The sequence below is a fragment of the Elgaria multicarinata genome, chromosome 11, assembly GCF_023053635.1.
Source record: "Elgaria multicarinata webbii isolate HBS135686 ecotype San Diego chromosome 11, rElgMul1.1.pri, whole genome shotgun sequence".
Classification (NCBI taxonomy): domain Eukaryota; kingdom Metazoa; phylum Chordata; class Lepidosauria; order Squamata; family Anguidae; genus Elgaria; species Elgaria multicarinata.
In genome coordinates, this window is record NC_086181.1 from 21,526,919 (window position 1) to 21,548,759 (window position 21,841).

General features: G+C 40.1%; 3 protein-coding genes across 3 annotated transcripts; 2 read left to right on the forward strand and 1 right to left on the reverse strand.

The window, feature by feature from the left end:
• Positions 1-6,689: 6,689 nt before the first annotated feature.
• On the forward strand, positions 6,690-11,735 carry LOC134405375 (olfactory receptor 10A4-like). The gene is made up of 4 exons (XM_063136621.1): positions 6,690-6,721; positions 7,688-8,602; positions 9,800-9,890; positions 11,658-11,735. Exons 1-4 carry the CDS (start codon positions 6,690-6,692, stop codon positions 11,733-11,735), a joined length of 1,116 nt encoding a protein of 371 aa, XP_062992691.1.
• A 610-nt stretch (positions 11,736-12,345) lies between these two features.
• LOC134405376 (olfactory receptor 5B21-like) lies at positions 12,346-21,526 on the reverse strand. Its single transcript, XM_063136622.1, has 2 exons — positions 20,602-21,526; positions 12,346-12,395 (listed from the first exon to the last, which is right to left on the reverse strand). Exons 1-2 carry the CDS (start codon positions 21,524-21,526, stop codon positions 12,346-12,348), a joined length of 975 nt encoding a protein of 324 aa, XP_062992692.1.
• Positions 12,981-13,928, forward strand: LOC134406615 (olfactory receptor 5V1-like). The gene has a single exon (XM_063138120.1). It carries the CDS (start codon positions 12,981-12,983, stop codon positions 13,926-13,928), a length of 948 nt encoding a protein of 315 aa, XP_062994190.1.
• Positions 21,527-21,841: the final 315 nt, after the last annotated feature.

A 21,841-nucleotide genomic window follows, 5' to 3' on the forward strand; every position in this document is an offset into this window, starting at 1 on the left:
GCAAACTTTTATTGTGTGTCCCCCGATACAGTTTTGCTTTTAAGAGAGACCCGAGTGTATTGAAGGTTTGACTTTCTCTTATCATAACTCGCTAGGTGATTCACATCTGTATTCTTAACAAAAGGCATTATTGTTGCTCAGTTCAATGTATGTAAGGTTTAATTACAGGCCTTGCATTTCCAAACTGTGATGGACATGACCTGATGCCTAATGCATTGTGGAGACATTTATTCTCCTTTGTAAAAGGTATAATAAAGCACTGACAGTTTATTGATGTAAACTGGTAAGTCTTCAAAGATATATGCATACTCCTACAAAGCCTCGAGGATCGTTTAACCAACAAAAAGAATCTTAACCCCCCAAATGTGTATGGGGATGGCAGAACATAATTAAAACCTTCCATAATCGACAGACATGTGAGAGGTTAAAAGCTGTTTTGTTGGTAAATGTTTCCAGTGTTGAGATGCCATTTCCAATACTAGAGGCTCTGGTATGGGCAGGGGTCTACCCACAGCTAGCAACACAAACACACTCACAACTTTATATACTTCTCTGACGGCCTTTTGCCTATGCAAACTACTAAGCTACTTTGTGCAACAACGCAACTTCTCTTCAGAGTTTGACTTGAGCTCAAAGGGGTCAGGAAGAGGAAGGAGACACCAGAGATGTCTGAGGCCCCTAATCAATAGGGGCTTCAGCCATGGTCCTTGTGGTTAACAACTGGTTGGACACTGTGTGTTCCATAATGCACATTCAGGAAACTAGGACTCTGCATTGCCTTGGATCCAAATCCTGAATCCAAGGCAAATTGGGGTGACTCAGAGGGCTTTGAAATAGATCCGAAGCAAAACAAAACAGATCTGAATAGGTCCAAATCGATTCAGCATGGTCTGAATTGATTCAGATTAATTTGGATTGATTTGGACCTTTTCTTCAAGTGCAAATAGCCTGTCGGTGTTTGCAACATCTTTTTGTTAGAATAGGGAGGGGGGAGAAGGCATTTGGAGGGGGAAATTGGCTGTTAAGTGACAGCTTCATCCCCCAACCCTCTTGAAGTCTCCGAATTCTCTCCAGCAGCCTCCAATCAAAATGATGGAGGAGGGCTTAAGGACAATCATTAGAGTGAGCTTCCTTTGTCCCTGCTCATTGTGGGTTAGACTTGGTGGGTGTAGGGTGTTTTGGGCTGGCTAGCTTTGGTTTGTTGTTGTTTGTGTGTATTTGAGCACTTGAATTTTTCTTGAGCCTTCTTCCTTCTCTCACTTTTATCTCTTGCCTCTATTTCTATTTCTATTTATATATATATCCTTTAGTTTGTTTCCCCTTCCTCAATTTTTCCCTGAAAAAAGAGCAAATTTTACCAGTCTATCACATGAATACACTGCACCAATCTGTCTGGAATTTGGCAGGCATGAGGACCTCCATAGGTCTCCAAATGTCATCTTTATATCATGAAAAATGAAAAAAGTTGTAGGCATTTATTTATTTTCCAATGGAAGTCTATGGAAAAATGAAGGGGAAAAAACACACAGAATAATTCATAAATCTGAATCTTAATTTAGGTTTGGATCCAAAGTGAATCAGAACAAGTCCATATCAGTCCAAAGCAAATCAGGCCCAATTTGGACCTTCTGAATTGGGATCCAAAGTTAATCGCTGGGTCCACACATAGCCCTGCAGGAAACCTATTAATAACACCTTGCAGTATTCCAGAGAGAAATCACTCTATATGACAGACACGTATGCCTTGCTCAATTTCACACAGACACAGCCCCAATTTCACCCACCCCACCCCACCCCGTCTTGGGACATAGTCACATTTGCAGGTTTGATTAGAATGTGATCTTGGCCAATCTAGGTAGGCATACTTGATATGATTGCTGCTTCAGCCAAGGTTGGAGGTAAAAGATATCAAGCTTATTGCTTTCCTGCCAATGTAGTGTCCCTGTTCCTCTCTAACATCAGAAAAAATTGTAACATCACTAATTATTAATTATAGGGGTGTGCACGGACCCCCCGCTCCGCTTCACTTGCAGATCCGCCATTTTCCGGATTGGGCCGCTCCGCCCCGCCCCCGCTCCGCCCACTTCCGCTCCGCTCCGCCCGGAGCTCCGGATCCGGATCCGGAGCTCCGTTTCCCCCCCCCCATAGGCTTGCATTGAAAGCTAAAAAATTATACAACTTTTTTTCTGTTCAAGTTAGAAACCTCATGTTTGGCACCATGACACCTCATGGGGATATACACACGCACGCCAAGTTTCAAAGCAATCCCATCATCCCCTGATTTTTGGGGAATTTTTGAAAATCGGGCACCCCACACACAACATCCCTGCGAGGTGGGCAGGGGAGGAGGGAGGGAAGGCAGGCAGGCATGCAGCTGGCATTTCTGGGGGCATAAGGAAGTGAGCCAAGGATAAGCCAGTAATGCATATAAAATGGAATAAATCAATCAATAAACAAAGGAGGGGTGGAATTAAAAGAAGCAGTGTTGCTCAATAAACAGCAAGAAGAATTTTTTTAAAAAGGCTATATCTGTCTTTTACCAGCAATAGGGGGACGTGCCTGGGGGAGGGGGAAGTAGCTGCCAGTTCAAGACAGCCACCAACAGCTCTGAGAAGAAGTAAAACGCTCACTTCAACTCATAACAGGCATTGCTCTACCACTGAAAAGTGACCATTCACTTCAACTCATGAGAGGCATTGCTCCACCGTTTTACTCTCTTTGGAAGGCTCTAATGGCCTTCCAGTGCAGGAGAGAGTGGGGGCACGTCCACGATGAGATGCCCTAGGGGAGCTCATCCCCTTGCACCACATCGATTCAGTTGTTCACCAAGGTTAGGGTGGGGAGCAGTGCTGTGTTTCTATCTCTTATTCTTGGCTTAGTATATGATTTCAGGTTGTGTTTGTGCCTTTGGTGGGGCTACTGTTTTAAAAAACACGGGGAAAAGCCCGTTCAGATGAAGAAAGAGAAGTTTCCCAGAATCCCAAGTTACCTGTTTTGCCTATGCCCTCCTCCAACTTTGGGATCATCATGACCGGGAGCTGACTCTGCCCCTCAGCCCTTTGAAAAAGGTATTTTTCCCGCCGATTTTTTAAAAACTTCTAGCCCGCGACCCGTACGATGCAGAAAGTTGAGAGTGGTCTCAAAATGACCCCCATCCACGACTCTCTGTGCACAATAATTTTCAGAATGATAGCTTAACCCCCCCCCAGTTATCCCCGATTCTTTCCCTCAATGCAATCCTATGGGCGAAAAGCCGAAAACGCCGTTTGAGCCGCGCGGTTGACCCGATTTTCACAAAAATATAGCCCGCGACCCAGACAACTCAGAGAGGTGAGAGTGGTCTCAAAATGACCCCCATCCACGACTCTCTGTGCACAAGAATTTTCAGAACGATAGCTTAAACCCCCCCCCAGTTATCCCCGATTCTTTCCCTCAATGCAATCCTATGGGCGAAAAGCCGAAAACGCAGTTTGAGCCGCGCGGTTGACCCGATTTTCACAAAAATATAGCCCGCGACCCAGACAACTCAGAGAGGTGAGAGTGGTCTCAAAATGACCCCCATCCACGACTCTCTGTGCACAAGAATTTTCAGAGTGATAGCTTCAAAAACAACGTAGTTATGCGCGATTATTTGCCGCAATGCAATCCTATGGCGAAATGTTTTCAAGATGGCGACCGGAGCACTCCGCCTGAACTCGGAGCTCCGAAAAATGGTCGCTTCTCTTCGCCTTGCTTCTAGGGGGTCCGCGGTCCGCTCCTACTCCGCCTCTGGGTAAGGCGGAGCAGGCCAATCCGCTACTGCTTCTACGCTCCTAATCGGAGTGGAGCACATCCCTAATTAATTAACCCCCAAATTTATAATAAAGCTCTAGCTTGGAAAACTTGGGGCATGGCTCATTGGTAGAGTACCTGCTTTGCATTCAGACAATCACAGGTTCAATTCCTGGCATCTCCAGGTAGGAAAAAATCCTACTGGAAACCCTGTAGAGTCACTGCCAGTGGGGAAAGATAAACATGTAATGTTTGATTTCATTGAGGTTCTCCAAATTCTTCCTTGAAGGTCATTTTCCCTTCTTCACATTCCCAAATGTGAGCATCTTTTTCTTTTCTTTTTTTTGACCAGGACAAATATGCATTTTTAATTAGGAAAAAAATGCATTTTAAGAAGTGCACATTTTTTTCCCCAATTAAAAAACAACACTATTACAAAACTTTAAAAATGCACATTTCCCTCAATTTAAAATACCTATTTCCCCCTGTAAAGTATGAAAATGGGGGTGTGGGGACATTTGTGCATGTACACATTTTTTGGAAGTGTGCATTTGCACAGGTGTGCATATATACAAGTGTGTACTTTTGAATGTGAATGCAAGTTTTGGATATTATGAACATTTCCTGGGACTGGCATTCCTGTTCAGGGTTGTGAATGGCACTTTGGTGTGTGTGCATGATTTAAGAATGTGAATGAAATTCTGATACATCTCTAACTGCCAGTCAGTATCGACAGTACTGGTCTAGATGGACCAATGGTCGGATTCAGTATAAGCCAGCTTCCTATGTTCTGGATGTTCTTGCAGCTGTTTTCAGGCTGGGTTCATTCTTCTAAAAGAATGTTTTGGCCCAAATAATCATAAGCAGGGTGAGAATTGGAACATCTGAAGACTGGGTGAAAGAGTTGGGTCAATTCCTTTCTTACATTTCCAAGCTTGCAGTGCAATTCAAGGTCCCAAAAAAGGAATGCATATATTTGAAAAAAAATATGCTTGAAATATGAGTCATTTTGAAAAACATGAACAAATGAACTTTAATCAATGGGAGAACATAAGGATAAAAGAAGTGCCATGCTGGATCCATCTAGTTCAGTGGCCAACCAGCTGTCAACCAGGGACCAACAAAGCAGGACATGGTGCAACAGCACCCTCCCACCCATGTTCCCCAGCAACTGGTGCACACAGATTTACTGCCTCGAATACTGGAGGTAGCACATTACCATCAGGGCTAGTAGCCATTGATTGCCTTCTCCTCCTAAATAGATTTATCGAACCGCCTTTTAAAGCCATCTAAATTGGTGGCCATCACTACATCATGTGGTAGTGAATTCCATAATTAAAATGTGTGCCGTGTAAAGTATTTCCTTTTATTTGTTCTGAATCTCCCACCAATCAGCATCATGGGATGACTCCGTGTTCTATTATTTTTAGAGAGGGGCAAAAAATGTCTCCCTATCCACATTCTCCACACCATGCATAATTTTATGCACCTCTATCATGTCTTTCCTTTTTTTCCAAGCTAAGCAATCCCAGCTGTTGTAAGGTCCCCTCATAGGGGACATGCTCCAGCCCCTTAATCATTTTAGTTGCCCTTTTCTGCACTTTCCCCAGCTCTATAATATCTTTTTTTAGGTGTGGTGACCAGAACTGTAAACAGTATTCTAAGTGTGTTCATTTCAAAGATGCAGAAAACTGATGGATAAATTAGGAATATATATATTCATGCACAAAAAAATGAAAAAAGAAAAAGTTTGCATCTCATATGGACTTGAATGGGAATGAGATTTGACATGGAATCTGGAGAACTTTGGCAATCTTTGGGTGAGTCTAGAGATTAAAAATCAGAGTAACAGCTGGACCTTTGCTCCTCCTTGGTAACATCATCTGTTTTGTTCTATTTAAAATATATTGAAAAACTTGGAGATGTTAAGATTCTATCTTCCCACCCGCAAGAAATTTCTCAGGTGGAATAGTTAAAAATGTGGTTAGATTTCTGTCTGAAATTAGTCATTCCTGATAGCTGTAGAGGTAACATTGCATCATTGTTATTTATTTATTGCCATTGTTCTATAAAAATGTAATAAATAAGTAAATTGTTCTAGACCCACTGGATTCATTAGTGGGATAATCTCAAGAGATTTATTCATGGATTTATTAGTCAGATAATCCCAAGTAGAAGAGCATAAATGAATATCTTTGTTTGCTACATCACAGTGCATGGCTTTGAAGCAGAGAAGAGCATTTGTACCTTCTGCAAAGTAAGCATTTGTGTGGGTGGGGTACATTTGTTTGTTACCTCTTAATCAAAAGGTTTTAGATAAATCTATTTTTTTGGATTGAGAAAAAAAAAAGATCTCAACACTCTATTTTCCCTCTAATATAAAATAGTTCAGAGAATCAACTTTTCCATATCTGTGAGAAACTTAAGCTAGAAGCCTTCATACGATTCCTTGTGTCTAAGCCTAATGGAACACAATGGGGCTGTTCACACAACACACTAAACCATGTAGGAAATGGTTAGTGGGTGTGTTAAAACTGCAGTTAAGAAGCCACCATGGTTAGGAATGGTTCACACAACATGCCAAGTCATGGATCACATGACATGCTAAGCCATCATGTTTAGCTCAAAATGTTTAATCCCCATAGCTTAGCATGTCATCTGAACAGGGTCAGTGAGCCAACAGGCCTATGATTGTACTATAAATCTGTTGTGGGTGGGTAAGAGTGTGCCTATCAAAAACAGAAATTTGTAATGGCGTAGCAGCTGGATACTATTGTTAGGAACCACCAACTGTGAGTTTGTTGATGTGTTTGTTTTAGTCTACCTTTCTTTTATGGTGAAATAATTCAAGGGGGCAAACATCATCATCATCATCATCATCATCATCATCATCATCATCATCATCATCTAACATTCATATGGCTCAAAGTAGTCCAGTGGAGGAGTCTTGCTGTTTCTCTTTGACTTTATATTGCCTTCAGAATAAAGTATCCAATTGGTTGTATCTGGCATTGGTGTCATTTAAGTCCCAATCATTTCAATGGATCTAGTCTAAGTACCACTACCATTGGCTAGCATAACTCACAGTCTAAATACTTGTAGTGTGCTAGTAGATTTTCCTCTTTGTGACTAATAGGAACTTCAGTGTGGAGGCAATGTAAGTTTGGGTAATGGTGTGAATGGATTGGGGTAACCCCCTGTTTTGTACCTGGTCACGCTAGCTAAAAAGGGTGGGACTCCTGCAACTTTAACTGTTGTGATGAAGAGGGAATTCCAACAGTTGCTGCATGCATACAAGTGACACCTGCTGAAATTCCCTTTTCTATACAACTGTTGAAGATACAGTTCTGTCCTTCTCATACGGTCACCCTAACATTGGAAGAATTTGGAATGTATTAGTTCTGCTTCAGAAATATGTTCAAGTAATTCAGAACTCCTAAAATAAGAAAAAAATAGGATTTTTTTTGCAAGCAACCCTTCCAATAAGATCATTCTCCAGTAACTACACTTCACACACACACACACACACACACACACACACCAGAATTCAACTCAAGGGGATTTTTTTTTAAAAAAAAAAAAATCTGTCCCAAAGGCCAGCTTGACACCAACTCTCCAGTTTATGAAAAAGAAGAATATCACTGAAGGAATCACTTCTTTCTGATTTTTATTTTAGTTTTTGTGGTGAGAGAAAGGGAATGAAGATAGTGAGTTGGATGCAGCTACATTTAGAGTAGACCCATTGAAATAAGCTCAATCATGACTAACGTATGTCCCATTCATTTCAATGGGTTTACTCTGACTAAATCTGGACCCAATTCTGCTTCTATATTGTACTTACCTTATTAAAGTGATTTTCAGTATCTGTCTTTTCATCCTCCCTACAGGGTACCCATTCTATGGAAGGACTAGGTGAGAACCAGACCAATCTTAATGAGTTCATTCTGGTAGGATTTTCATATTTAGCTGAACTGCAAATATTGCTGTTTTTGTTATTTCTGGTGACATACCTGATCACCTTAGTGGGTAACATCCTCATTATTCTGCTTGTAAAACTCAACCATTCTCTTCAAACTCCCATGTACTTTTTCCTGGTGAACCTGTCATTCTTAGAAATTTGTTACACCACCAGTGTGGTGCCCCAGATGCTGATACATTTGTTAACAGAGCATAAAAACATTTCCAAAGCAGGCTGTGCAGCCCAAATGTACGTCTTCACCATTCTGGGACTGACAGAATGCTGCCTCCTGGCAGCCATGGCCTATGACCGCTATGTTGCGATATGCCATCCATTGCACTACACAGTCATCATGAACCGCCAGGTATGTACACAGCTGTCAGCTGCATCATGGGTTACTGGCATCTCAGTGGAAGTTGCTCAAACAACATGGATCTTCAGCTTACCGTTTTGTGGTTCTAAACACATCCAACACTTCTTCTGTGATATCCCACCACTGGTGAAAATGGCATGCACAGACACCTTCAAAAATGAGATTGTAGTCTTAGCAGTGTCAATACTTTTTATCATGAGTCCATTTTTGCTAATAATCCTCTCCTACATCCGTATAATTTCCACCATCCTCAAGCTTCCTTCAGCAGAGGGAAGAAGGAAAGCCTTCTCTACTTGCTCCTCACACCTCACAGTTGTGACCTTATTCTATGGGACAGCACTTTTCACTTATCTAAGGCCCAAGTCTAGTTCAACTCCGGGAAGTGACAAAATGATCTCCCTTATGTACACCGTTGTGACTCCAGTTCTAAACCCTGTAATATATACCCTAAGAAATAAAGAAGTCAAGGGAGCATTCAAGAAGACAGTTGCAAGAATCTTCGCTACTCAAAACCCAACCAGTTGAAAATTTGAGCAATAGGGTAGGTAAACCTGAAGGAAATATACAGATAAAATTATTGCTGATTAGGAGACTGTGACAATGCAAATCAGTTCTAGATCATCACTGAGTTGTTGCATGAAGCCATTCTGATTCTAAGATATTGAAAGGAAGAAAAAAGGTATCTCAATGACACTTGTAAATTGGTTGTGGAAAAAAGTATGGAAATTTCAGTTAATAAATATTGAAAACAGATTGACTCATAAGTTTTGTTTTTAGGGATTATGAGTCAGCAAATCCTGAGGTTGCTGAAGTACTCTTCCAACTTGAAGCTCATTCTAACTCAAGTCTATATAAGATTGCAAGCTTCTTTTTTCACATGAAAATCTGCAGGCATTTTTGTGGATACCGCCCCCCCAATGTACATATCAATGTGTACATTGCACATTCTTCTTCCATTGATTAAAGTGTAATTTGTGTGTATTTTTCAAAAGTATGCATTTTCTTATGCACAGATGCTGTCATACACATGTATTTTGGTCTGCAATCACATTGCAAGCTTAGAAATGAACAGACTGTGTTCAGTCCACAAGTACAAACAAAGCAAATTTTTCATACATCATATGAATTTGCATAAAGAGTAGATGAGTGGTACACTTTTTTTCTGGAAGGCAGCACTTCAGATAACATGAAAGTTGAATTATCCATGTAATAATGATCTCTACACTGTGCTGGAGGCGGGGGGGGGGGCGGGGGAGTGAGATAACTGGGAGAAAAAATGTCTGCTCATATTTATTTATTTATTTATTTATCTATTAGTTTGTTTGTCTGAAGCAAGATTCTAACATATGAACAACCACCTGCCATCTAACACACCACCTGGACATTGAAGCGGTTAAGGTTGTATGAATCATCAAAACCTGAGCTTGCCAAGGTTCTCCAATTTCAACCTGAAAGCTTTTCTAACATGAGTGAATATTAGATCATGGGTTTTCCCATTTCACATGGAAATTCATACATATTTCTGTTTGCCTTCTTCTAAATCTGTGCATTTTTGAAAAGTACACATTTTTCTCCCATGAACTAAAGTGCACCTTGTACTTATTTTTATGCACTCCCCCCCCCACAAACATATGTAACTTTCAAATGCATGTCTTGAGTTTGTGAAAATTTGATCGCAAGCTCTTAAACCTACAGAAATTGAATCATGAACTCAGAAATATGCAGATTTCTGATCACAAACCAACACATTTCTTTTACATCCCTAGCAGTAACACAGTCCAGATACAGGTTTGTTCCCTAAACTCTTTGTGAGAAATAGTCTATAGGGTTTTTTTGCTTGTTTTTAAGTCCATTTCCACCCCCTACCTCCTCACCCCCTGCATCCCATAGGCATGTTATGATTTTAGTTTGGGAAAATTGCATGGTCTTCCCTTGAGGTATAGTAGAGTAATTATTAAATCATTCATTCATTCATCCCATTGCTCTTTTTCATTCATGTTTTAATTCATTAAAATATATGCAATCTTAAACTGTCTGTATAGTAGCCATGAGAATAATCCTAAGAACGTAAGAAGAACCATGCTGGATCACAACAAGGTCCACCTAATCCAGCATTCTTTTCACACAGTGGCCACAAAAGCAGGAAGGGGAAAACTCTCTCTCTCTCTCTCTCTCTCTCTCTCAGCTTTATCACACCAGCATTATACTGGTCAATAATTGTGAATTGTGTGCAAAGGACTCCGAAGTTTTCCAGCTTATAATCTGTTTTGACTGTGAAATACTCCCATGCATCCTGCTTTAATTGTGCTTCAAAGGCAAAAGACCCAACCTATTTTGTAGTAGTTTTGGAGCGAATCATTTGTTGTTTTCCGAGTGGCCACTGGGGGCACAGGAACAGGATTTGATACTTATTAAGTTTCAAATCAAACAAATGCTTACATCTGCGTAAGTTTTAAAGATAAAGACATCAAAATTCGCACAGTAATATATATTAAGGAGAGCTTTAAGCATACCAAATTTGAATCAGATTGGGTCAACTGTTGGTTTTGCAATGATTTTTTTACATTTTCCCCTTAAACCCTTTTCCTGGTATGCAAAGGATCTTAGGAGCACTGCTGCGTGGGGTGTGAGTTAGCTAGCAACAACAACAACAATGCCATCTTAGCACTGTAGGGGATAATTCGAGGGAAACAGGTACATGGGATGAAGCTCTCTCTCTCTCTCTCTCTCTCTCTCTCTCACACACACACACACACACACACAGAGGAAAATGGGGTTGTGAATTTCTTTGGCTTATCTATCTCATGTCCCCACACTTGTAATCCATGAAACCAAAGGCATCATCCCATCAGCCATGTACTGTAGTCAACCACATGCATATATATATATATATATATATATATATATATATATATATATATATATATATATATTCTTTCTCATGCTCCAAGTAGCTCAGGGCAGCATAACAACCACCCACCCATCACAATTACCTTGCAAGATAGACTATGCTGAGAGATAGACCAAGGTCACCTAGTAATATTCATGGCTAAGTAAGGATGTGATCTGTGGTCTTCTTGGTCCAATGTGACAATCATCATATTATCACTCACTGAATATCAGTCACATCATCACAGACTATTTTTGCAGTCTGCTGGGGACCTAAAAACAAGAGCTATTCAAGTGCCTAGTAGGCCACAATACATGGCTAGTAGGTTGCTCTTGGCTTGTGATATCACCAATTGTGTTGTTGATTTGATTGCTAATAACAAGAAAAAGATGTGATAGCTTTGCCAATAAAGACTAGTGGTATGGCAACAAATTTAATTTATTTGATTACTATCTGAGGTAGCTTAAACATGAAAAATGAATCAAATGCAATAACCTTGTCCCATACCTGGCATTTCTCTGTGGTGATATAGTCCTCTCCCCACCACTAACTCATTTCTCATTTAGTTATTGTTATGGTTCTCATTGACTTATTTCCTGATGCACTCCTCCCAAGTGGTGGCTGTTAGATGCCTAACTGTGCATGTCCTATTCCCTTCCACCCAGGATGGCAGCTCTTTTCACTGTTTGACAGCAGAAATGGAGAACCCTGGTGGAGCAGCTGGACTTCAGGTGAGCTACTGAGTGATGGCAAATAGAAGTACCATTGCCTAACTGTGCCCTTCTTACTCCCTTCCACCCATGATGGAAGGCCATTTCACTTGGAAATTCACATTTTCTAACAATGTTTAATGCACACTTCATTTCAAATGTTCAGTTTTGATCAAGCTGTGTTCAAAACAAGGCATTCAACACCATATCTTGTTTACTATCTCATTGATGTGAATGATCTAAGATAATTGATGTCCAATGTCCCTTTATAGTTAATAAATTGGTCCCTATGACAAATTTTACATCAAAACAATAATTTCAGTGTGCCCTGGGGACAATCATATGCTTACGATAATGATCACTTCAGGGAACATGCTTGTACATTTCAATATCCTATGTGATAAGCTTTATATCCCCCCCACACCCACTCATACTAAAGTATATCAGCAGTTGGACAGCTATAGCCATTTCAGAACTCCATAAAATCCATGGTTGGGAAATATGATACATTGATCATGAGCATCTATCTTCCATAAGTAAGAATTTGTTTGTTTATATTTGAAACATAGAAGAAAGTTTAGTATCCACACTTCTTATTTGATATACTTGGCAGTATCCCTAAACGTTCTGTTTTAGGATGTTGCTATATGGATCTCACCACCAGTTCCTGAAGATGTTTCCAAAACAAGAGAGCTTTACTGTGATATATATACTTCTACAGTCTAAAAGGGATGAGTGAGGAATTTTGTTTCAGTTTGGTTTTGATAAGAATTTACCAAAATTCTTCATTTTGGGGAGAGAAATGGCATGTGATTAGAAAACAAGGAAAACTGAGAGATTCATCCATCCCTAGAATCTAGCAGACAAGAGATAGAAATATTGCCAAGACCAAATCTGATTGCTAGATCATGAGCCTATCCCTATTTACCTATTTTTAGCTGGGTTTAAGGTATCTGGAGCTGGAAGAAGATGCATGGAATGGGCAAAAGGGGAAAGCTTACAGACTTACTATGTAACCCTATGGAGGTTTATTCTGAAGATGGCTGCTCTGTGAATAATGTGTTTTACAGAGTCAGGTGCATGGAATATCAGAACTTGGGCTAATGGTACCCCTAACTGCAGTATGCACAATCGCTGCATTGCAATAATCAATGCATATTAGTCATGGTAGCCATGGGTCAGGTACAAAGATAAAGCAGAGTTCTTGTTACAGAGAAAAAGAAACATTGAAATCACTTAAATATCATTCTTGAATATGTAACATTCAGTTTCAGCATCATGAGGTCAACCTACTCTGAGAATCAAACTGTTGTCCTGGAATTCATACTCCTGGGATTTAAAAATATTAAACAAGGCAAGAGCTTCCTCGCCATCCTCTTTCTCACTGTGTATACCATTTGCTTCTTAGGAAACTTGCTCCTAATCACCGCGGCTGCATTGAATCATTCTCTCCATACCCCCATGTATTTCTTTCTTGGCAACCTCTCTTTCCTTGATATATGTTACATCTCTGTGACTGTCCCCAAAATGTTGGCAGATCTCTGGGCTGAATCTGCAGGCATTTCCAGAAGGGGCTGTGCTACACAGTTGTATTTCCTTGTTGCCTTAGTGGGCACTGAGGGGTTCCTTCTGGCTGCTATGGCTCTGGATCGCTACTTTGCTATATGCCGCCCACTGGTCTATGCCAGACTCATGACTAAATGGACCTGCCTCCTGATGGCTGCCATATCCTGGGTGTGTGGCTTCCTCAATGCTTCTCTCCATACCACGCTCACATTCAGTCTGTCTTTCTGCCAATCCAATGAAATTAATCACTTTTTCTGTGATATCCCTCCATTGCTGAGTATTTCATGTTCCGACACAACTATTAATGAAGTTGCCCTTCTCACCGTGGGGGTATTTGTTGGGCTTAGCCCTTTCTTCTTCACTCTGATCTCCTATGTATTCATTCTTCATGCCATTTTGAGCAACCATCAGAAAAGACAGCATCACAAAGTCATTTCCACCTGCGGATCGCATCTCACTGTTGTGATTCTCTTCTATGGCTCCAGCATCTTTACATATGTCCGTCCTACTTCTAGCTACTCACTGGAAAAGGACCAGCTTGTAGGGGTTCTATATAGTATCTTAACACCAACTCTCAACCCTGTCATTTACAGCTTACGGAACAAGGAAGTGAAATTAGCTATGAGGAAGCTGATGGGGGACAGAATACTCTTTAGTTGAGACATCACAATTTGGGTAAAGAGTTGAAGATGACACTGAATGACATTTACTTAATATTGTGTAAGAATAAGTGCCAGAAGTAGCTCTTCTGCCTTGCCTAGGTGAATTATTTTAAACTTTCTTGGGACATTTCTTGTTCTCTGGTCTTACTAGACACTAATTTCTACAGAGAGAGAGAGAGAGAGAGAGCAAGAGAGAAAGAGAGATCTTCTAAGCCCTGCAGTGGCTGCAAAGTGGTGCTGGGTCAGTTATATGACAGCCACCAACTCACAGCCATGGTGGGGTGGGGGCGGTTTCATCAAAGCTGCGTGGTAAAAAAGGTGGGAACTTACCCCAACTTTTTTCTTCAAAGCGAGTTCACCCTGGCCCTTCCACCACGTGACCTTGCTCCGGGGTATAGCCAGAGCTGATTGGTGACCCCTGATTGCTTGCCAGAAGCCAGGCAGAGGGCAGGATTGTGTTAATTAACTTCTCTGATGGACCCCAATTTATATCCAAAAATGTTCAATTGTGGAGGGAGCTTTTATCCTTTACTTTGCTGATGCACAGCTGTGCATCTTCAGTTTATAAACATAGAGATCTGCTGCCTGCCTTGATGGTTTGCTCTAATGGGATGAAATTAGGGTGGGGGTGCTCTAGTAGGGAGAGCACCCCACCCCTCATTTCACCCCATTCCAGCAAACTGCCAGGGAATGCAGCAGATCTTTATTTTTATAAACTGGAGATGCACATATGTGCATCAACAAAGTAAAGGATAATAGCTTTATATGTAATGGATTGGAAACCTTTTATTGAATATATAAAAGAACTGTAAAAGGATGATTTAATTGTATGTGGATTTTATATATAACTTGTATTCTTGCCTCTGTTAAATATACTTGCTTGCTTTTATGAAATGTGGACCTAGTGAACTAGAAATAATTGACACTTGCTGTCTGACACAAAGGTCGCTTTAAATGGAATATAGCCGTATGTATTTGGGACCATTTTAGTAGTTGTTAACATTGTGATGTAGTTTGTATAGTTTGTATTGTAGCTTTACCTTTCCTTATGTGTTCTGTTTTTGTGGGAAATTAATAAAAGTATTAATGGAAAAAACAAAAACAAAGTAAAGGATAAACGCTTCCTCCACAAATGTGAAGGGATCCTCCCTTCAGATCCTGCCCTGGATAACTTGGGATTTTTGCTTCTTCTCAGAACAGTGGGCACAATGAGGGGGAAGGGTGTGCTATTACTCCCAGGCCCCTCCCCTTCCCAGAAGTATGTTTTATGCAGCACTGAAAATCTGGGTTTTAGGAACAGCTAGCTCTGCTGTATAACACTGACAGGGCTGATTTCATTATACTGCAGAGAATAAGAACAATGTGCTTTCCTCCAGAGAGAGCGAGAGAGCACTTGTTGTTTTTTTAGTTTTGTATTCACAAATCTGCTGGTTTTGTTTCCTTGTTTCGCATCAATTTGCTCTGTTCTGATCCTTCTTTGAAGCCTATTTGCCTGGAATTCCTGTCCGGTCTTATATACTGAAACTTACACTATCCCTTATATTAGGGATGTGCACAGACCCCCCGATCCTCTTCACGCCTGATCCGCAAATTGTGGATCGGGCCCGCTCCACCCTGCATCGATCCGCCTAGGGTCCGCTCCACTCCGCTACAGAGCTCCGGCTCTGAATTGGAGCTCCACAGTGGCGGGGAGTGGTGCCAGGTAAGGCCCCCCTCCCTCCTCCCCTTTACCTGTGTCTGTCCTAGCCCATCCCAGCTTCACTAGGGCCTGTGGCTCAACCAGGAAATGTAGGCCCTGATTGCGGCCTACACTTCCTGGTTGAGCCACGGGGTCTAGTGAAGGTGGCGACAGGCCGTGACGGATGCAGGTAAGACCCTGCTCCCCCTTACCTGGCTCTGCCGCCATTGCCGCATGGGTGGCAGCGACAGCAGCAGGGCCAAGTAAACCCCCCTTACCTTTTTTGCGGAGCTCCAGATAGAGGCAAAGGATCTGCCTTCACCTCGATCTGCTCTGCAATGCTCCGCTGCTCCCCCGATCCTCTTCTCCTCCGCCTTAAGGGGAGGTGAAGCCCCCCAATCCACTTCTGCTTCTCCAGTCTGAGGAGAAGCAGAGCACATCCCTACCTTATATCATTTACATACTTGCTAGCTACTGATGTGGAGGTAGAGTCCAACTAACACTTCACACTTTTTACTGCAAGGAAGGAGGGTGGGATGAAATGTGTTGCTTTTCAGTATTGAACTCAGGTTTCCAAAAGATAACCAAATGCAATTAACTACTTACCTCCCCCTTGATTTAAAAGAGGGGAGTCAGTGCTTTGTGAGTACCATGATGGAGTGTTGCAGACAAATCCTGAGTCAGAATAATTAAGGGTGCAATCCTATGCATGTTGAAACAGAAAAAATGTCCTACCACTCCCAGCATACCTGAGACAACCATGCTAGCTGGTGCATGCTGGGAATTGTAGGAATTTGTTCTGTTTATACATGTATTGGATTGCACTCTAATACGAGGACTAAGCCGCACTGTTGGAAATGTGCAAGACCTCAACAGAATTAATTGTTTATGTGAACTAGTTTAGCTTCAAATGTGCCTCAGAAAGGCAGAACAATGTTGTAGGCAAAACCTGATAGCAATTCTATTTGTACCTCTTTGGGTGATTCGTGTTTGAAGGTCTAACAGAAACAAATTCCATCAGTATAAGGAACTTCAATTTCAAGTCCACTGTTTCCAAACAGTAAAAGAAATTGCCAGGTATCAAATGATTTGGGGACAAGGTGATTTATTTTATTTAAATTTAAACTGATTAATAACAGACTCATATCCAATCTATTTCATTATATTAAAGGATCTCTTCCAATGGACTGTTCTAGACATTTGGCAGAAGACCCAACTCGGAGAACCTAGGCCTAATCTACACCAGGCAGGATACTGCACTATAAAAGTGGTGAGAAAGTGGTATATAAAAGGCAGGAGCCACACCAAGCAGGATATAGCCACACCAAGCAGGATATAGCGGTATGAAAGTGGTATATAGTAAGTGTCAATGGGCCCTAACAGTTGTCAGTGCACTTCAATACTGCTATAAAGCAGTAGTGTGGGTCCTGCCTTTTATATACCACTTCCATACTGCTTTCATAATGCTATATCCTGCTTGGTGTAGATTAGGCCCTAGTCTATCCTGAAAATCTAAAAATTGGTGAGCAGTTTTGGAAAGGAAAAACTGTGGATGGGGGCAGGAGTGCTTAATTAATTCCATGTATTCCCTTCCTCTGGTATTTGTGATTTTTCTTGGTTTTTTAATCATTTGCAAAGATTTACTATATGTTCTTTGTATGACAATCATACATATTGTTAGTCAGTAGTTTCACATGGTATCTTCACAATAATGGATGACAATGTAATGTGCATAATACGTAAAGCTACAAAAATATTGTGTACCATATTTTAATAACAATTTATTTAATAGCACAAAGAGTGAAGCTTTGAGGTGTTACAGAACATTCAGGAATATTTTCTGGTGGTAAATAGAAATTAAAACTCTAATTAAAATAAACAAATGTGTAACAGTTGTTTACATCACTCCAAAGATTAAAAAGAAAAGTACAACTTATTGTGAGTAGGTCAGAACTGGATAAAACTAAGATGCAGGATTTTCAGCAGCTTGATTTAATGATAGGCAACCCTGGTCACTGCTAGAACATTTTGAAGAGCAGAGATGAACCAGGCCATTAATGACAGCATATGGAATGTTGAATGCCATTAATGACAGAATACAGAAGGCACGGCAGCCTTGCTATCTCTTCCCCACAACAGTAGCTTCATTTTTGGTCAATATTGTAGAATATGCCAGCACAACCATAGGGGCCAAAATTGGGCTTCACACTTCATTGAGTCATATCTCTCTAATATGCTTAAGAACACTGGGGTTGGATCCAGAGTTAGTCAAACTTAGAGTAGACAATTTGAAATCAATGGGATTTAAGTCAGGCATAACTAACAAGACCCATTGATTTCACCTTTGAATCCAACTCATTGGCTTCATATTCAGTCAAGGCACAGTCAACAACTGAAGTGTTGTTAACCATTAATGATGCCAGTTACAACAAAAATAGGATCCGTAAAGATAGGAGCAGTGACTAGAAGCCAATTGGTGTGGAGTGGATCAGCTTTTCGGATACAAGACCACCATATCAGGGCATGATAATAATTCTAATATTAATTTTTCCCTTTTAAAAAAAGAGATGAGAGAGATGATTCTCTAAGCTCTACATGAATTGTCATGTCCCAGATTGTTCGATTATTTGTTTTATTATTTCAATTTATATACCACTTACCACAAAAGTATCAAAATGGTGAACATAAAATGCATTGACATAAAAACAAGAATAAATATAACAATAAAAACAACACAATATGAATTAATCAGCAATAAAATCACATACTCTACTGTGTGCTACAAATCATAGCTGGCTGGGTCACACTCCAGGGTAAGCCTGTGTAAAGAAATGAGATTTGGGAAATTTGAATGCCAGAACTGGGGGCCTGTCTAATGTCAATTGGTAAAGTGTTCCAGATAGTGGGTGATGCAACATTAAATGTTCTACTGCAAGTAATCCTGAAGTGAACCTCAAGAGCATGTGGACCAAAGATCATCATATCATCATCACCATCATCATCGATCACCATTACCATCATCATTGTAGTCTGGATTTTTCAGCAACAAGTTAGGGCAGACCTGTATGACCAGTACTGTGACCTACCAAGCTGAATCCAGCCCCCCAGCCATATATTTTGGCTTTACTGATGCTGGACACTTATACCCTACTCTACCCAATCTGATAAAGACAGCAAAAACTGGAGGTTTAATTAAATCCCTTGTGGATAAACACACATGAATTTTCAGTTGCATTGAACTTTGTGGTTCATTAGTTGTTCAGCCCTCCTTTAGGACCATTTAAATCCTGGATGGATACCATGTACTGTGAAAATATCAAACTGATTATTTTGACTATGTTCAGAATGTCTCCCTCTGACTGGTGTTCGTTTTCCATCCCACCTTAATTCCTCAATTGTTTGGTTATGGGAAGACAGACTGGCCCTTTTCAATACAGTTTTTTTGTGTGTGTGTGTGTGACCCACCTATCTTGGGGTAGAAGAATCATTCAGGGGTACTGCAACTAAACCATTCAATGACTTCTAGTTCCTGTTGCATTTTCTTCTTCACCAAAGTTCAAAGCTGGATTAATAACAATTGTTTCATTGTTCAAGCTCAGTGATTGCCTAGGAGTCCCATGCAAGTCACCACAAAGAAAGAACGGGATATAAGTATAATAGAAAAGTATTTTCTGCCAGTTGCAATATGCACTATAAATTGCAAGTCCTTATTTCTTTCTTTAAAATTTTGATATGCTTTCTTTAAAAATATTTAAGAGCAATTTCCTGTTCAAGTTTATATTCACATAACAACAGGATTTACATAACAATAAAGTTAATAATAATAATAATAATAATAATAATAATAATAATAATAATGTGCTTTATTCTTTTTATCTTTGTACTATTTTATCTCTAATAGTTCACCACTCCAGGATCTGTTTAGATATGGAGTGATATATAAATATTGTAAATCTATAAATAAGGTTCTACATCCACATGATAAAACACTCAAACATATTTAAACATTAAAACATATTTTAAACCAAAAATACTACAAATCAATACAAAATACAGCCCAAACCAGAAAAAAAAAATTAAAAAATGTTTCTAAATGCTTATAAATATGAGACTTGATAGAACCCATCTGAAATTATGTTCTACCAATATGGGAATACTACTGAAAATAATAATAATAATAAAAAATCTTTCTCTTATGCCCACCATCTGGATTGTTCTATCTATAGATCTCTGTATTCTGCCAACAATATTAACAGTCAACATTAAAATAACTTGCTTAATGGGTGCATCATTTTCAAAAAAAAAAAAAAAAGAAGAAGGAGGAGGAGGAGGAGGAGGAGGAGAAGGAGACGAAGAAGAAGAAGAAGAAGAAGAAGAAGAAGAAGAAGAAGAAGAAGAAGAAGAAGAAGAAAGATGTAGTGGGCGCCTTCTTATGGAATTCACTAACTTCGGAGGTCAGGTAGGTGCCAACATTGGCCCCATTCAGAAGACACCTTAAACCATGGCTTTAGCTATGGTGAATAAAGCAAAAAACCTTATTCACCATGTTTAAAGCTAAGGTGTCTTCTGAACGGGCCCATTGTATTGTTTTTGGCACCACCTGTAAACATTATTGTTCCAAGAAACTTTCCCTGAATTACCTTTACCTGAATGAATGGTTTTATCTGAACCTTGTTTCTTAAAATGTACATTTTAATGATGTTTTTATACTTTTATCCTATTTGTTCACTGCTCCAAAATCTTCAGATAGGGAACGGTATATAAATATTGCACACAAATAAATAAAAAGCCATTGTACTAAACGTCTCACAGATCTTCTCAGCATTGAGTTCCAAACTACCTTCATTGTGAGAGCCTTGTTGCATTGCATCCTTGCATAATGGACTAGAAATGTTCAAAGGTACATTTGGGGAAACCCTGTAGCCAATTTCTATAAACTATGAAATTCCACTAAGACCCAACTCCTGTATCTAAGAAGTTCATTTTCTGGGACCAAATTTCCTTAATATCAGTCTTTTCAAAGACTTTTTGACATCTTCATTTCTCAAGCTGTAGATGAGTGGGTTGAGCATAGGAGTTACCACACTGTAGATAAAAGAGACCACCTTGTTATTTTCCATTGACTGCTTGCCTGCAGGGTTCACATATATGAAGATCACCGTTCCATAGTAAAGAGACACTACAGTCAGGTGGGCAGTGCAGGTGGAAAAGGCCTTCTGTTGTCCTTTTCTTGAGGACATCCTTAAGAGGGTAGCCAGGATACAGGCATAAGAAAGCATTGTCATCAGAAAGGTGCCTAACACTATGACAGCTGAGCTGATGAAGATGATGGTTTTGCTGATATAGGTGTTAGTGCATGAGAGACTGAGTAGTGGTGGGACATCACAGAAGAAATGGTTGATTATGCTGCCACAGAAATGCAGCCTGCTAACTAAGACAGTGGATGGGCAAGGATTTAGAAACCCAGTCATCCAGGAACCTAAAGCCAAGCAAACACATGCTCTGTTACACATCAGAGTCTGGTATCTCAGTGGGTTGCAAATGGCCAGATAACGGTCATAAGCCATAACAGCAAGTAGGAAACACTCTGTGGAACCCAGAAAGAAGAAGAAATATGACTGCACTAAGCACGCTGTAAGAGAAATAGTCTTAGGTCCCCCTAAGGTTATTGCTAGAAGTTTAGGGAGAGTAACTGAGGTGTAGCCAATCTCCAGGACAGCAAGGTTGCTCAGGAAAAAGTACATAGGTGTGTGGAGACTTGACTCCATCTTTAGTGTAACTAGCAGGATAATATTACCCAAAAGAGTAAGTAGATAGATCAGAAGGAATGTGATGAAATATAAAATTTGTATGTTCCTAGTACCTGGGAATCCAACAATAATGAATGTTGTCACTTCTGTGTCATTTAATTTCTCCATGACATTATTCCCATCCATCTGGAAAGCAAATGGAAATAACAAAAAATCACTGTTCGTTGCCAGGGATGGCAATAGCAAATCCTATGGAGAGTAACATTGAATAATATTGGCCATATGATTAAAACCTGTGAGAATGCAGTACAAACTTTTACCATAGATATATAGATGTAGATAGATAGATAGATAGATAGATAGATAGATAGATAGATAGAAGCAACACTTAAACTGAGATATTGAGGTGAGTTTGGATGTTGAAACATCTGAGAAATGTTGAGCAGAGCAGAACATCCAGACGGCTTCTGCACAGAAAATATT

What these genes read in the sequence shown, in the direction of transcription:
- LOC134405375 (XM_063136621.1), top strand. Translation starts at nt 6,690, where the DNA reads ATGGCTCAAAGTAGTCCAGTGGAGGAGTCTTG. An exon ending in AGTCCAGTGGAGGAGTCTTG is followed by an intron (nt 6,722 to 7,687) that starts CTGTTTCTCTTT and finishes AGGACTAGGTGA; the next exon opens with GAACCAGACCAATCTTAATG. An exon ending in AAGACAGTTGCAAGAATCTT is followed by an intron (nt 8,603 to 9,799) that starts CGCTACTCAAAA and finishes AAACCTACAGAA; the next exon opens with ATTGAATCATGAACTCAGAA.
- LOC134406615 (XM_063138120.1), top strand. Translation starts at nt 12,981, where the DNA reads ATGAGGTCAACCTACTCTGAGAATCAAACTGTTGTCCTGGAATTCATA.
- LOC134405376 (XM_063136622.1), bottom strand. Translation starts at nt 21,526, where the DNA reads ATGGAGAAATTAAATGACACAGAAGTGACAACATTCATTATTGTTGGA. An exon ending in ACTGATATTAAGGAAATTTG is followed by an intron (nt 12,396 to 20,601) that starts GTCCCAGAAAAT and finishes ATCACAGTAAAG; the next exon opens with CTCTCTTGTTTTGGAAACAT.